Genomic DNA, 16,705 nt, shown 5'->3' on the forward strand with positions numbered 1-16,705 from the left:
GCTGAAGGCTCTGGCTCCCATTGTACTCTTAGAGACTCTAGGAACTACAAGTAACCCTGCAGTCTGGGAGCGCAATGCTCTAGTTGGTTTATAAGGTACTATGAGATCTTTAAGATATGCTGGAGCCAGACCATTAATTGTTTTGTAAGTCAGGAGAAGGATTTTGAATTCTATTCTGTATTTTACCGGGAGCCAGTGCAGTGCAGCTAATACAGGAGTAATATGATCCCGTTTCCTTGTTCTTGTCAATACACGTGCCGCTGCATTTTGGATCAACTGAAGAGTCTTAAGCGACTTTTTGGGACAACCTAATAACAATGAGTTGCAGTAATCCAGCCTTGAAGTAACAAATGCATCGAGTAATATGATCCCGTTTCCTAGTTCTTGTCAATACATATTGATATAATATGTTAACATAAATAATATACAACTTCTATCTTCAAAAAACTTTATTTATCATTTAACAAAGTTACAACAATGAAACATAATTATTAAAATTATTATTATTTCATTATTTTCTTCCTTACTGATTTCTTATATACAGCTAATTAAATCAAATCTTATTTTATCTATACCAAATCATCTCGTTATTTTTATTGATAACAAAGTATTATCATAATCATCTTCATCATTAAAGGTATAGTACGATGTTTTGGAGTGAAGTTGTCACCGGACCTCATACTACCCTCGCCTCAAAAAATCTAACCTATACCTTTAAGAGTTTAACCCTGAAAGAGGGGGAGAGGGAGGAGCGTCTGGTGAGGGCGACCCAGGAGGTGAAGGCCGACACTTTGGTGTAGACTCCCGGTCTCTGAGGACGTCCACAGCCAATCCCAAACGACGTCACACCTGGGGACCAATCAGAAGAAAGAAAGGCAGTTTATCTCTAGATACCAGTGATTGGGGGTTCGGTGCTTCGCTCAAGGGCACCTCCGCAGCGGCCCACAGGCAAACTGGCACCTCTCCAGGTACCAGTCCACAATTGTCACTTTGACTGTTTTCTATGCAAACATCTGAAATTAAGCTGCGCCAGTTTGAGCTGAACTTTTGTCGGAAGCTTTGTTTCTATTTATTCCTGGTTCTTTATACGCTAACAGAGCTGATGCAAACGGAGCTAGCCACTAACGGAGCGAACGGAGCTAACAGAGCTAACAGAGCTAACGGAGTTAACAGAGCTAACGGAGCTAACAGCTAACGCTTAAGGAGCTAAAAGCTAACAATAACAGAGATAATGTTAAAGGACCTAACGCTAAAGTAGCTAACAGCTGACACTAACGGAGCTGTGTGTGTGTGTGTGTGTGTGTGTGTGTGTGTGTGTGTGTGTGTGACTGACCGATCAGAGTCCAGTGTCCATCATTCAGACACATCAGTGGACCTCCAGAGTCTCCCTGCAAAACAACAATAAACAACAAACATGGTCAGCGGTCTGTTGCAGCAGCTATATGTCATATATATGAAAAACATATTAATATTACACAAAAATACATGCTGAAACTTGTTAGTTTGATACTAAATCTGTGTTGATGAACCTTGAACTTTGACCCTCTTCCTCATATATCCGCTGTGCAAAGCATTGTGGGTCAGAATCTCCAACCTAAGTTAGAAATTATGTTCAAACTAGTTTATGTTTAAACTAACGCATTGCTGCTGAAAGCCAGTGCAAGTGAGACAGGTGACTCCAGGTGAGTCAGGTGAGACAGGTGGGTCAGGTGAGTCAAGTGAGACAGGTGAGTCTAGGTGAGTCAGGTAAGACAGGTGAGTCAGGTGATTCCAGGTGAGTCAGGTGAGTCCAGATGAGTCCAGATGAGTCCAGGTGAGTCAGGTGAGTCCAGGAGAATCAGGTGATCAGTTACCTTGCAGGAGTCGACCCCCCCCTCGGGATACCCAGCACACAGCATGCTGGAGATGATGGTGTATTCAGGTAACTGACGCTCACACTGATCCTGAACCACCAGAGGAACCTCGGCCTCCTGGAGAACATCAAGGAGGTACCCTGAGAGAGACATTGTATATATATATATGAGTAATTATAGTATAGTATAGTATAGGTTGTGAGTTCAATACCAGGGCTGCCACAATTGTACTTCTGAGCAAGGTACTTAACCCTGACCTGGTCCAGGGAGACTGTCCCTATAGTTAGTTCACTGTAAGTATATATAGTATTATAGTATAGTAAATATATTATATATAGTATTATATTATTATATATATAGTATAGTAAATATATTATATATAGTATAAGTATAAATAGTATTATAGTACAAGTATATATAGTATTATAGTATAGTATATGTAGAAGCCGTTTTGCGTTATTGTTGGCATTTATTATTATTTGGTTTAAGCCCTGCAATATTATTTTGGACACTTGATGGCGGTGTTTAAATGCACTAGGCCAGGGGTCGGGAACCTATGGCTCACGAGCAATCAGACAATTTTGAGCTGACATTTTTAGAAATCATGTAATAAATAATTATACTGTGTCATTTTAAAGTAAAACTTTTAGCAGCAGATGTTTTTGTTCTCCCTTCTCCTTTTCTCTGCCCTGTCTCTGACTGTAGGTGTGTTCGCACATGTGTGTGTCGGCAGTGAAGCCCCTCTCTTCTCAAAAACCGAGCAGAGGAGAAACTGCGCAAAGCAAGCAGCCAGGGGTGTCAAACTCAATCACAGAGAGGGCCAACATTCAAAACTGGGAATACGTCGAGGGCCAAACACGGTCCACATTTATTGAACAGGATACACATATTGGATAAAGTGCTAAAAGATATGGAACATATTTAAGTCAACTGCAAACAGATTGCTGATCAGTTCAATTTTAATTTCTGAGCTGCAAAGTGGGCAAATGCGCTCAGTTGATCAGCAGAATGCTGTCGGGAACACAGCGGTGGAGATGGTTTGTCAGTGTTTGGAAACACGTAGTGACCAAAGTTTCCTTCTGCATCCGAGTCTCCCACAGGCAGCTCGGCTTGGAACGCTCTCACTGCATCACACATGTCCGTGATCACACGGCCCTGAAGCTGCAGGTTTAACAGTGAGATGCTTCGTTATGTCACAAACAGTCCAGCTCACATCGTCCCAGAGATCTGTGGTGTGTTTCCCTTTACTTTCCAAAAATGGGCAGATTTCCTCACACAACTCGAAAAATCTACTCAGCACTTTCCCTCGAGTCAGCCATCGCACCGCCATGTTCAGAATGTATCTCCTCACGAAAATAATTTAATTGTCTCTTATAAAGTTTCCTGTCTGTGTCACGGTGCTTATTACATGTTCCATCTCCAGAGCTTTACAACACAGCACTTCCTGGTGTATGATGCAGTGATACACCATCAGCTACATCTTCTCCCGCATCCTGCCCACTAATCTGCTCTTTTCACTGCATTACAGACTCCATCTGTCGTCAGTCCCGTCAGTTTGGGGCAGTTTCATTTCTCACACATTTAGATACTTCCTCAAATATGTATTTCCCCGTGGTTGTGTCATGCATTGATTTAATTACCAAAACCGGCGGGCCAGTTATGATAGACATATGATATTTTCTCGCAGGCCGGATATAATTGCATTGAGTTTGACACCTGTGCAGTAAACACTGAAACGTGCACATTAATGAGATAAATAACATAAGCGTTTAGTTTATTTAATAAGAGAACACCTGTTCAATGAAACACTGATACCGCTTTTAGTACTCGGAGACGTGTTATACTTAAAAATTGCACGCATAAAGTTGCATTCAATTTGATTAAATACATGGCTCTCAAGGAAATACATAAAAAAATGTTTGGCTTTTATGGCTCTCTCAGCCAAAAAGGTTCCCGACCCCTGCACTAGGCTGTCAATATATAAGGGTGGACAGGTGACAGGAAGTGGGTGATAGGACACAGGTAGAGAGAGCAAACAGTTTTCAGCAGTGAGCGACCCGAAAGAGCCAGTGAGCGACCTGAATAGGACAGTGAGCGACCACAACCAGCTACTCGACCAAACCAGTGAGCAACGCGAACGCATCAGCGATACAGCAGTGACAGCGACAGACTAGGCTACAGCAATGGGAAACCCGGTATGTTCACCACCATTTTCATCTGCAATAAACCTACAAACAACTTCATAAACTCAACTACAACCGGAAGCTACATCTGCGTAAGAACCCACACCTACCTGTGTAGATGGCATAATAACATTGGAACATTGGAAATTGGAAATTTGCCATTACAGTATATATAGTATAAGTATATATAGTATTATAGTATAGTATATATAGTATAAGTATATATAGTATTATAGTTAAGTAAATATATTATATATAGTACTATAGTATAAGTATATACAGTATATATAGTATATGTATATATAGAAATTTAGTATAGTAAATATATTATACATAGTATTATAGTATTTCTATGTATAATATAAGTACATTACAGGTCATTTAGCAGACACTCTTATCCAGAGCGACTTGACAGTGAACTCACTACAGGGACAGTCTCTCAGGGTTAAGTACCTTGCTCAGGGGTACAATGGTGGCAGTATACTATAGTATAGTATATATAGTATTATAGTTTAGTAAATATATTATATATAGTATTATAGTGTAGTTATATACAGTATATATAATATAAGTATATATAGTATTATAGTGTAGTTATATACAGTATATATAGTATTATAGTATAATTATATACAGAATATATAGTATAAGTATATAGTAATATAGTATAGTATAATATATATAGTACTATAGTATTAGTATATAGAGTATTATAGTATGTTTCTCGCCCTGCTCAGCATCTCGTCCCCATCCAGCGATCCAGCATTTCGTTCCAGCAGTGAAGTTTTGACCTTCAGCAGGTAAGCACAGCGGCTGGATGAACTCTGGAAAACACATTTTATTTATTCATAATTTATAATTAATTAAATTAACCCTAATAATAATAACAATAATACAAATATAATAATAATAATAACATGTATATAATCATTGTACAATGAGATGTTCCATCGGTCAATCTGTATGCAGACGACATGATTATTTATGATTCAGAAATGAACCATTTTCTCCCATCGACACCGTTATTAATAAAAAACTTTTTTTTATAGATTCAAACACTGTTTGTCTTTAATGTGAGACAGAAACTCGAAAGTCACGTGTTGCGAATTATTATTATGCTGATATTGTGTCATTATATTAAGTTTTTCAATGTTATTTACAATCGTTTACATTAATTTGTGATCGGTCACAATTGTATGTATGTGTGTGTGTGTATGTGTGGTATGTGTATAAAGTGTATTTAATATGTCGTTACTGACGGGTGAAGTTGATTGGCTGCTGCAGATGCATCATGGCGATGTCGGCATCTTTTGTGCGTCTGTTGTACTTCCTGTTGATGATGATGCGATCGACTAGTCGGGTCTGAACGCCCACAGAGTTAGAGTCACTTTGAGAGTGAAGACCGAAAACTGCCGACCACGACTGGAGCTGCATGTTCTTCCTGTTAACAAAAACATTTTTGCTTTTTTATATATATGAATGTATATAAGTATATATGTACATATACAGTATATGTATACAAAGTATATACTGTTCATACAGGACAACTTTTAAAATATCATAATGAAAATATTTACTTAGATTTAGGAAAGGATCATGGTAAGAGTTAAAATAAGTACCTTTGTTTCTTAACTTTAGTAACGTACGCAAGTAAAGTACATTACATTATTTAAGTTATGTACATAAGTTACGTATGTATGTTATTTAAGCAACGTACATAAGTTAAAATAAGTCAACATCAACCTTTGGTGTCACACGAGACATGAATCACCTGGTTGAAAGCTTGTTTGACCCATCCATCCTCCATATATATACTGTATATAGAGTGCATTCAGAAAGTATTCAGACCCATTCACTTTTTCCACATTTTGTTTCGCAACAGCCTTATTATAAAATGGATTAAAAACATTTTTTTTATCATCAATCTACACACAATACCCCATAAGGACAAAGCAAAAACAGGTGATTAGAATTTTTGCCAAAGTAATAAAATCCCTTTGCTATGACCATTTCCATCGATCGTCCTTGAGATGTTTCTACAACTTGATTGGAGTCCACCTGTGATAAGTTCACACACCTGTCTATATAAGGTCCCACAGTTGACAGTGCATGTCAGAGCAAAAACCAAACCATGAAGATGAAGGAAATGTCCGTGAGACAGAATTGCGTCAAGACACAGATCTGAGGAAGGTTATAAAACTATTTCTGCAGCATTGCAGTTCCCGAAGAGCACAGTGACCTCCATCATTCTTAAATGGAAGACATTTGGAACCACCAGGACTCTTCATAGAGCTGGCCGCCTGGCCAAACTGAGCAATCGGGGGAGAAGGACCTTGGTCCGGGAGGTGACCAGGAACCCGATGGTCAATCTGACAGAGCTCCAGAGTTCCTCTGTGGAGATGGGAGAACCTTCAAGAAGGAAAACTATTTCTGCAGCACTCCACCAATCAGGCCTTTATGGTAGAGTCAGTAAAAGGCACATGACAGCCCGCTTGGAGTTTGCCAAAAAGCACCTGAAGAACTCTCAGACCATGAGAAACAAGGTTCTCTGGTCTGATGAAACCAAGATTGAACTCTTTGGCCTGAATGCCAAGCATCACGTCTGGAGGAAACCAGGCACTGCTCATCACCTGGCCAATACAATACCTATGGTGAAGCATGGTGGTGGCAGCATCATGCTGTGGGAATCTTTTTCAGCGGCAGGAATGGGAGACTAGTCAGGATCGAAGGTAAGATGAACAGAGCAAAGTGCAAAGAGATCCTTGATGAAAAGCTGCTCCAGAGCGTTCAGGACCTCAGACTGGGGCGGAGGTTCACCTTCCAACAGGACAACGACCCTAAGCACACAGCCAAGACAACACAGGAGTGGCTTCGTGACAAGTCCTTGAGTGGCCCAGCCAGAGCCCGGACTTGAACCCGATCAAACATCTCTGGAGAGATATGAAAATAGCTGTGCTTCGGCGACCCCATCCAACCTGATGGAGCTTGAGAAGATCTGCAGAGAAGAATAGGAGAAATGACCCAAATACAGGTCTGCCAAGCTTGTAGCATCATACTCAAGAAGACTTGAGGCTGTTATTACTGCCAAAGGTGCTTCAACTAAGTACTGAGTAAAGGGTCTGAATACTTATGTAAATGTGATATTTCAGGTTTTTCTTTTTTTATTACTTTGCCAAAAATTCTAAACACCTGTTTTCCCTTTGCCATTATGGGGTATTGTGCGTAGATTGATTATTTAAAATATTAATTTAATCCATATTATAATAAGGCTGTAACGTAAAAAAAATGTGGAATGTGGATTGTTCACACATTTGTTTAGATCTATGTTAGTGAGCACTTCTCCTTTGCCGAGATAATCCATCTACCTCACAGGTGTGGCATATCAAGATGCTGATATGAAGCATGATTACTGGTCAGGTGTGCTTTAAGCTGGTCACAATAAAAGGCCACTCTAAAATGTGCAGTTTTATCACACAGCACAATGCCACAGATGCCACAGTACATCCAACCGCCTCGCAACCGGCCTCGCAACCGCAGACCACGTGTAACCACAGCAGCCCAGGACCTTCACCTGCGGTGGGGTTATGGTATGGACAGGCAGATGTTATAGACAACTAACACAGGTGCATTTCATTGAGGGCATTTTGAATGCACAGAGATGCCATGACGAGAACCTGAGGCCCATTGTTGTGCCATTGATCCACCACTATCACCTCATGTTGCAGCATGATGATGCATGGTCCCATGTTGCAAGGATCTGTACACAATTCCTGGAAGCTGAAAACATCCCAGTTCTTGCATGGCCTGCAAACTCACCAGACATGTCACCCATTGAGCATGTTTGGGATGCTCTGGATCGACGTATACGACAGCGTGTTCCAGTTCCTGCCAATATCCAGCAACTTCACAGCCATTGAAGAGGACCAACCTCCCACAGGCCACAACCAACAACCTGATCAACTATATGTGAAGGAGACGTGATGCACTGCGTGAGGCAAATGGTGCTCTCACCAGATACTGACTGGTTTTCTGACCCCCCCCCCCTTGTTCAGTGCTTAATAAACGTTTCTTTTCAAGATAAAACTACACATGTTAGAGTGGCCTTTTATTGTGACAGCCTGAGGATAAGGATATATATGATGCAATAATCATGCTGTCTAATCAGCATCTTGATGTGCCACACCTGTGAGGTGGATGGATTATCTCAGCAAAGGAGAAGAACACAGATTTAAACACATTTGTGAACAATATTTGAGAGAAATAAAAGCAAAGTGTTGCGATTATATTTTTGGTCAGTGTATATATATATATATATATATATATATATATATATATATATATATATATATATAATTTATTTAGCTATTTTATAAAGATTGAACCAAATACAGTAAAAGGTAGTTAACATATATTCATCCCACTCTGTTTGTGAGGTAAGGCCATAAATAATATAATAAAACAAATAAAGTACGTCTCACCCGTAGACACAATGTGCAGCGGTCAGCAGCCAATCTCGGCCAATCAGCGAGGCTCCACACACGTGACGCCCCCGCCACTGCAGAGATACAATCCACGGCCACGCCCCCTTCACCGTGTTAACCCCGCCCACCACTCTGACCTCACCTGACAGGTAGAAACACAACCGGCATTCTCACTGAAAAATATATGCCGTTTAATTAGTACTCATGAAAACCAGGCGTGTGCACGTGCTATCTATCAAATGTGTAATTTATGATATTGGGTTATATAAATAAATTTGATTTGATTTGATTTATAAGCGCACCAAACCGTGTATAACGTGCAAGCGCCTGGTTTTTATGCCCGGGTTTTGAGAATTCTTAATTTTTTTGGTAAACATTAGTTATTGTAAAATGTAATTTCTTCATTAAAATGAAATACAGGTTGGTAGTACTCTCGATGCCATTCTTTAACCCTTTCTTCCAATAATGAGCAATAAGCCGCTGGGCTCGTAACATACACAGGAAGTCTGCAAATGTTTTTCTTCTTTCTTAGTTTGAAGCTTAAAGGGAACAAGTTCAAAATATAAATCTTTGGTTTGAGGGCCTCAAATACAATAATTCAGGGAAGGTTTGAGATGGATTAAACAGCATAATGTCTGATTTTACCTTCAGCAGGTTTCCTCTCGTCTGACTGGTCCGTCTCCCTCGTGTGATTGGTGACCTGTCGAACTCCACAAACTGAAACACACAAAATATATTAAATAAAATTCCACCATAAACTGTCTTAAAATTACATGAACAAATTAAATTAATTGAACTCACATTGGTTGTCACAGTTCAGAGAAATCACTTTCTCACTGCTGCAGGTTACACTGTAAAAACAACACAGATATTGTTACACTGTACAAAAAACACAAATATTAACTGACGCAGGTTACACTGTAAAAATATCTATTTATTTTTAACATTATTTTTTTACTATTATCAATTAAAATTCACAACCCTAACCCTAATACACAATTTAAATAAAGTTTATTATTATAATTACTTTATTACAATTATTATTTTATTATTATTATTATTATTTATTATTATTATTATTATTATTATTATTATTATTATTATTATTGTTTTCATTATTATTATTATATTTCAGTACCTCTCTCTGGTCTCCAGTGTCCCGTTGTTTGTCACTGTGATTTCTGTAAATGGAGAATCTTGCGGCCGAGACGGCAGCAGACTGGCCCCCCCCGACCTGCAGAGAGACAGCTGATGTCAACGGCAGATTTTCAGGGACACAAAGTTTTGAGTTGTCACACAATTTATATACATTTGTTAGACATTTTCAGACATTGCAGCGAGTTACCTGTATCCCAGGTACTGACAGGTGAACACAGACAGCTGTGAGCTCCAGGTGTCAGAACACACAGTGAGACGAGACGAGGCGAGCTGAAACTGAAGGCGACTGGAGGGGTTCAACACTGACACACACACACACCACACACACACACACACACACACACACACACACACATACATACACACACACACACACACACACAGACATACACGCACACAGACACACACACACAGACAGACACACGCACACACACAACACACACACACACACATACAGACACACACACACACACATAGACACACACAGACACACACACACACATACAGACACACACACACATAGACACAGACACACACACACACACATAGACACACACACAGACACACACATACACACACAGACACACAAACACACACACACAGACACACACACACAAACACAAACAGACACACACACACATACACAGAGAGAGACACACACACAACACACACACAGACACACACATAGACAGACATACACACACAAACACATACAGACACACACACAAACACACACACAGACACACACACACACGCACACACACATACACACACAGACACACACATAGACACACACACAGACACACACACAGACACACACACACACATACACATACAGACACACACACAGACACAGACACACATAGACACACATACAGACACACACACACACATAGACACACACATACAGACACACACACACATAGACACACACAGACACACACACACACACACACATACACACACAGACACACAAACACACACACAGACACACACACACACAGACACACACAGACACACAAACACAAACAGACACACACACACACACAGAGAGACACACACACACAAACACACACACAGACACACACATAGACAGACATACACACACACACAAACACATACAGACACACACACAAACACACACAAACACACACATACACACACAGACACACACACACACACACACACAAACACATACAGACACACACACACACACATACACAAACACATACAGACACACACACACACACACATACACACACACACACACACACACACACACACACACACACACACCACACACACACACAAAGAGAGAGAGACATACACACCCTTGAGTAAGGTGAATACTGTGAATATAGTCTCGCAGGTTTTGATGGACTCACCACAGTCGGCTTCATCGGTGGCGTCCGGACAGTCAACCTCGCCGTCACACTGATCGTTATCGTGGATACAACTTCCTGTCCCACACTGGAACTGACCGACTGCACATGCAGCTGTTTATAAACAGGAAATAATAAATAATAAACAGTACATTCAACCCTCAGGGTGTGTTCACATCAAATGCAAAGCAAAGTTTTCATGTGATGCGGTACATAGAAAGTCAATGCAAAGAGCGCCGGGCGCCACAGATGTGCAGAATAAAACTTTTCAGCTCACGGTGAGATTCTCCTGACGTCCTGACTTTGAATAATAAATGTAGTTATCAGTTAACTACATCAGTTACATCAGTTATCAGTGAGTAGATATCAGCCTGTAGATATCAGTGAGTAGATATCAGTGAGTAGATATCAGCGAGTAGATATCAGTGTGTAGATATCAGTTTGTAGATATCAGTGTGTAGATATCAGCGTGTAGATATCATTGTGTAGATATCAGTGTGTAGATATCACTGTGTAGATATCAGTGAGTAGATATGTGTGTGTAGATATCAGTGTGTAGATATCAGTGAGTAGATATGTGTGTGTAGATATCAGCCTGTAGATATCAGTGAGTAGATATCAGTGAGTAGATATCAGTGTGTAGATATCAGTGTGTAGATATCAGTGAGTAGATATCAGTGAGTAGATATCAGTGTGTAGATATCAGTGAGTAGATATCAGTGTGTAGATATCAGTGTGTAGATATCTGTGTGTAGATATCAGTGTGTAGATATCAGTGAGTAGATATCAGTGTGTAGATATCAGTGAGTAGATATCAGTGAGTAGATATCAGTGTGTAGATATCAGTGAGTAGATATCAGTGTGTAGATATCAGTGAGTAGATATCAGTGAGTAGATATCAGTGAGTAGATATCAGTGTGTAGATATCAGTGTGTAGATATCTGTGTGTAGATATCAGTGAGTAGATATCAGTGAGTAGATATCAGTGAGTAGATATCAGTGTGTAGATATCAGTGTGTAGATATCAGTGAGTAGATATCAGTGAGTAGATATCAGTGAGTAGATATCAGTGTGTAGATATCAGTGAGTAGATATCTGTGTGTAGATATCAGTGAGTAGATATCAGTGAGTAGATATCAGTGAGTAGATATCAGTGTGTAGATATCTGTGTGTAGATATCAGTGAGTAGATATCAGTGAGTAGATATCAGTGTGTAGATATCTGTGTGTAGATATCAGTGTGTAGATATCTGTGTTTAGATATCTGTGTGTAGATATCTGTGTGTAGAAACGTCTTTATGCCTCTTTTAGATGATGGAGCTACAATTTAAGCCTAGCCCTGCTCAAACAAACTCCATTAAAAAAACAAAACATTTTCAAGAGTATTTTCTTGTCGTTATTTCTGATCCCTGTCAATCCCTTTATTGTGATTAAATCACAGATAATCTGTTTACATTAATGAACACAAATGTTCCAACAGCTATGCGAGTACCGTAAGATGAAAATTAACTTCCTGTTTAGTGTGGACACAGCGTCTGATCCTGAGCTCACCTGGTGACCCCAGGTTGACCCCCGAAGTAAAGTTGGCTCTGAATCCTCGGCCGTGAACCGAGCTGTCCGTAAAGAACCAGACTGTCATCTGATTGGTTGTTGAGAACAACTTGTGGGTGGGGCCATCGCTGCCAGTGAGGACAGCTGTACAGAAAAACAACAAATTACCGGCTAGAGCAGAATAAAGACACCTGTGTTGAAAAGGATTCTAGGTAAACCACGTCCTCACCCAGTAATGTGGAGTATGGCCCCGCCCCATCCCGCACCTCTACAACGTCATAGGTCGCTTCAACGTCGAAGTCCAGGAAGTGCAGCTGGATGTTGTGCCCCCCGTTGGCGTGCAGAGTCCACTGACCTGCAGCAGCAAAGGATCATGGGCAAATCAGGTAAACGCTTTCAGGTAGGTTGTTTACTTGTTGTTAATTCCAAGGTATTTATTCCATGTTTTAGTTTCCATGTTTTACCTTTTCATATTTGTTGTATTAATTATGTTTACTTGTTTATTTCCCTTATTAGATCATTTATTTCCTCCATGTTTATTATTCTGTTGTTTTTGTTGTGGTGATGGCTTAGTGGTCTAGTGGTATAGCTATCAAATACAACACTAGATGGTTGAGAGTTCAATACCAGGGCTGTCACCATTGTGCCCCTGAGCTGCTCCAGGAGACTGTCCCTGTAATTAGTTCACTGTAAACTCTGGATAAGAGTGTCTGCTAAATTACCTGTAATGTTACCATTGTTGACATGTTTGTTTATATATTTTTGGTTGTTTACAAAACATCTGGTGAAACACAGTTAGCTAAATGGACTTTTTTTATATAGCGCTTCTCCATTCTTTTGTGATCACTCAAAGCGCTTTACAACAACCCATTCACACACATTCATACAGAGTCAGAGGACCATACAAGGTGCACATCAGCTTGTCAGTAGTTATACCCATTCAATCACATTCACACACCGTTGGCCATCGGGAGCAATTTGGGGTTCAGTATCTTGCCCAAGGACACCTCAACATGTTGACTGCACAGGGGCTGGGGAACGAACCACTGACCCTCCAACCGGTGGCTGACCTCTACCTCCTGAGCCACAGCCGCCCCACAAGCTGTACTCACACTGAGCCTTGTTCCCGTAGGATTGTGGGTAATTTGGCGAGCTGAAGGTGGAGTTTGGCTCCCAGAGGTCGAAGGGTCCTCCACAGTCAGCTGGACCAATCAGAGCAAAGAGTCAGACAAATCATAGGTGTGTTAATGAGCATTTACAGGTAAAGTTTACACAGAGCTGTATTAATAGTCAGACAATAAGTATGATGAGAACATTACTGTAAAAATACATCTGAAATCTAGTAATAATTAACATTTAACACAATAATAAACAGTAATTAACAAGCGTTAACAGCAATGTGTCTCTCCTGGTATAGGGGTCGTGGTCTGTGTCTCACCTGGTATAGGGTGTGTGGTCTGTGTCTCAGCTGGTATAGGGGGCACGGTCTGTGTCTCACCTGGTATAGGGGTCGTGGTCTGTGTCTCACCTGGTATAGGGTGTGTGGTCTGTGTCTCATCTGGTATAGGGGGCGCGCTCTGTGTCTCACCTGGTATAGGGGTCGTGGTCTGTGTCTCACCTGGTATAGGGTGTGTGGTCTGTGTCTCAACTAGTATGGGGGGCATGGTCTGTGTCTCACCTGGTATAGGGGATGCGGTCTGTGTCTCACCTGATATAGGGGGCATGGTCTGTGTCTCACCTAGTATAGGGGGCGTGGTATGTGTCTCACCTGTTATTGGGGGCGTGGTATGTGTCTCACCTAGTATGGAGGGCGTGGTATGTGTCTCACCTGGTATAGGGGGTGCGGTCTGTTTCTCACCTGATATAGGGGGCGCGGTATGTGTCTCACCTAGTATGGAGGGCGTGGTATGTGTCTCACCTGGTATGGGGGGCGTGGTATGTATCTCACCTGTTATGGGGGGCGTGGTATGTGTCTCACCTAGTATGGGGGGCGTGGTATGTGTCTCACCTGTTATGGGGGGCGTGGTATGTGTCTCACCTAGTATGGAGGGCGTGGTATGTGATTCACCTGGTATGGGGTGCGCGGTCTGTGTCTTATCTGGTACAGGGTGCGCGGTCTGTGTCTTACCTGGTATGGGCGGCGTGGTAGCTGGAGGCGGTACATTGGTTGGTTCGGGGGGTTCGGGGCCACATGGATTAGAGGTCAGTTTGATGTCATCCAGAGCGATGTCGTTCCTCATGCCGTCGTCCTTCAGCGCCTCAAACACCACCTGCAGGGGTCAGAGGTCATCGATCAGCTGACTGAACGTGTTGCTGTCTGTGGACTTCCTTTGTGACGTCACTGACCATGGTCTCCGTTGTCAGGTTTAGCGTCACCTGGCCATAGTTCCAGTTGTCGCCATAGTTACCATCTCTATGGAACACCACGGTAATGGCCGGGTCAACCAACAACACTTGGAGGCGATGGACGTCCACTCCAAACATGTGGTACCTGCAGTTATGGTTTTTATATATTACTTTGTCTATTTTACATGTTAATTGTTTTCTTTTGTCGTATTGATTCTTTATAGGTTTGCTTGTCATATTTATTTACTTTCCCTTGTTGTTTATTTCCTTTAATTTATGTGTTTATTTGTTTATTTCCCTGTAGTTTACCAGAAGCTTAGGCACATGGGCTCTGTGGGAGAGGTCAGAGGGAGGCTTTGGATCCTGAAGCTCTTCCGCCATTGGCCGGGATTCAGAGAAGTGACGATGTAGAAACCTAACACACACAAAACAAACAACAATATAAATAATATTCCTCTCTTTTCTAGAATCATCCTTTAAATCAGGTGTTTCACTTCGATCAGTCTTTGTTTGCTGTGTTGAATTTTATGTATATGTTGTTGTATTGACATTATAATAACGTCCATGTTGGTGTTTTTCATACATATTGATTCTAAATATTGATATTTTAAGGCTGCAGTCTGCAGTAACATGACTCCGTGTCGAGCTTACCTGAGCTGTTGCTCAGCGTGTGGTCGTCACTCGGGCCGCTCAGCGGGGGGAACGTGGAGCCACGGGATCGAATCCAGTCTCCATCATCATCGACTTGCTGCCTCCAGAAACACATACCCTGCTCAAAGGTACAGGTAGCTTCTGCTGGTCTACACACACACACACACACACACACACACACACACACACACACACACACACACACACACACACACACACAGAGTCAGCTACAATCTCACAGGTGTATATTGTGTCAGAGATGTAGTTGTTGTTACTGGAGAGGGTGGAGGTGTTGGCGGCACTGTAGGTGGCGTTGAACCCTGACAGATTGTTGACATCATCAGAGATAAACTCCACGGTTGATTGGTCACTCAGCAGCCACACGATCCCCGGGGGGGCGGAGCCTGAGAGTTCAGCTGCCAATCAAATGAAATAGTGATTGAATGTTGATCCACTGCTGACATACACTGTGTGTGTTTGTCTTTACCTGCCAGCTGTTTGTCTGTTCCGATGCCTTCGTAAAGTTTCAGCGTGTCGATGTTTTCTTCTGTTTCAAACTGCTGGAAGTTGATCTGAACTGAAAATCCTCGATCGACCCTTAAACCGTCAGAGATAAACTTAAAAAAAACAGTTTAAGCATCAAATGAAAGTCTCTTTTTCACATTGACGTCAATGCAGTCAGAAAGTTTGTGTTTTTAAAAAAAAAGAAAAGTATGAAAAATGCCCAAATATATAAATGTATAAAACATTTCCGAAATATGTTAAATAGAAGTGAAAAATGTCCAAAAATATGTAAGGAATATGTATAAAATGTGTGTGTGTGTGTGTTTGTGAGTGTGTGATGTACCTGATGATCCAGCGACAATAGCTGCTGATGTATGTTTCCAAAACTTCTGATGAACTGAACGAACCGCTCAGACCGCTCAGCAAAAACTGCCCATCACACGCCGTCGCTATGGAGACGAGAGGAAAGATGATCTACTGTACGTTCTGTTACTTCTGCTTACAGATAAATGTCAGAGCAGGCTGAAGACTCTCCTCTCTGAAGAAAGTTTATAGTTATAGTCTCCTCTTTCTCTCCTCTCTTCTCTCTCCCTCCTC

At 41.3% G+C, this 16,705-nt stretch overlaps 1 protein-coding gene across 1 annotated transcript; it reads right to left on the minus strand.

Annotated features, from left to right (window-relative positions):
- Positions 1–699: 699 nt before the first annotated feature.
- On the minus strand, positions 700–16,557 carry LOC115005672 (enteropeptidase-like; the record flags this gene model as incomplete). The annotated part of the gene is made up of 21 exons (XM_029427607.1): positions 700–849; positions 1,334–1,388; positions 1,854–1,993; positions 4,765–4,860; positions 5,296–5,477; positions 8,515–8,647; positions 9,163–9,234; positions 9,319–9,368; positions 9,656–9,751; positions 9,863–9,977; positions 11,061–11,171; positions 12,608–12,751; positions 12,837–12,962; positions 13,720–13,809; positions 14,736–14,877; positions 14,954–15,098; positions 15,263–15,368; positions 15,605–15,748; positions 15,844–16,020; positions 16,092–16,201; positions 16,452–16,557. Coding segments are annotated over 21 exons (2,483 nt in total), but the record flags the coding sequence as incomplete, so codon positions are not given.
- Between the last annotated feature and the right edge of the window lie 148 nt (positions 16,558–16,705).

The sequence above is a fragment of the Cottoperca gobio genome, unplaced genomic scaffold, assembly GCF_900634415.1.
Source record: "Cottoperca gobio unplaced genomic scaffold, fCotGob3.1 fCotGob3_339arrow_ctg1, whole genome shotgun sequence".
Lineage (NCBI taxonomy): Eukaryota > Metazoa > Chordata > Actinopteri > Perciformes > Bovichtidae > Cottoperca > Cottoperca gobio.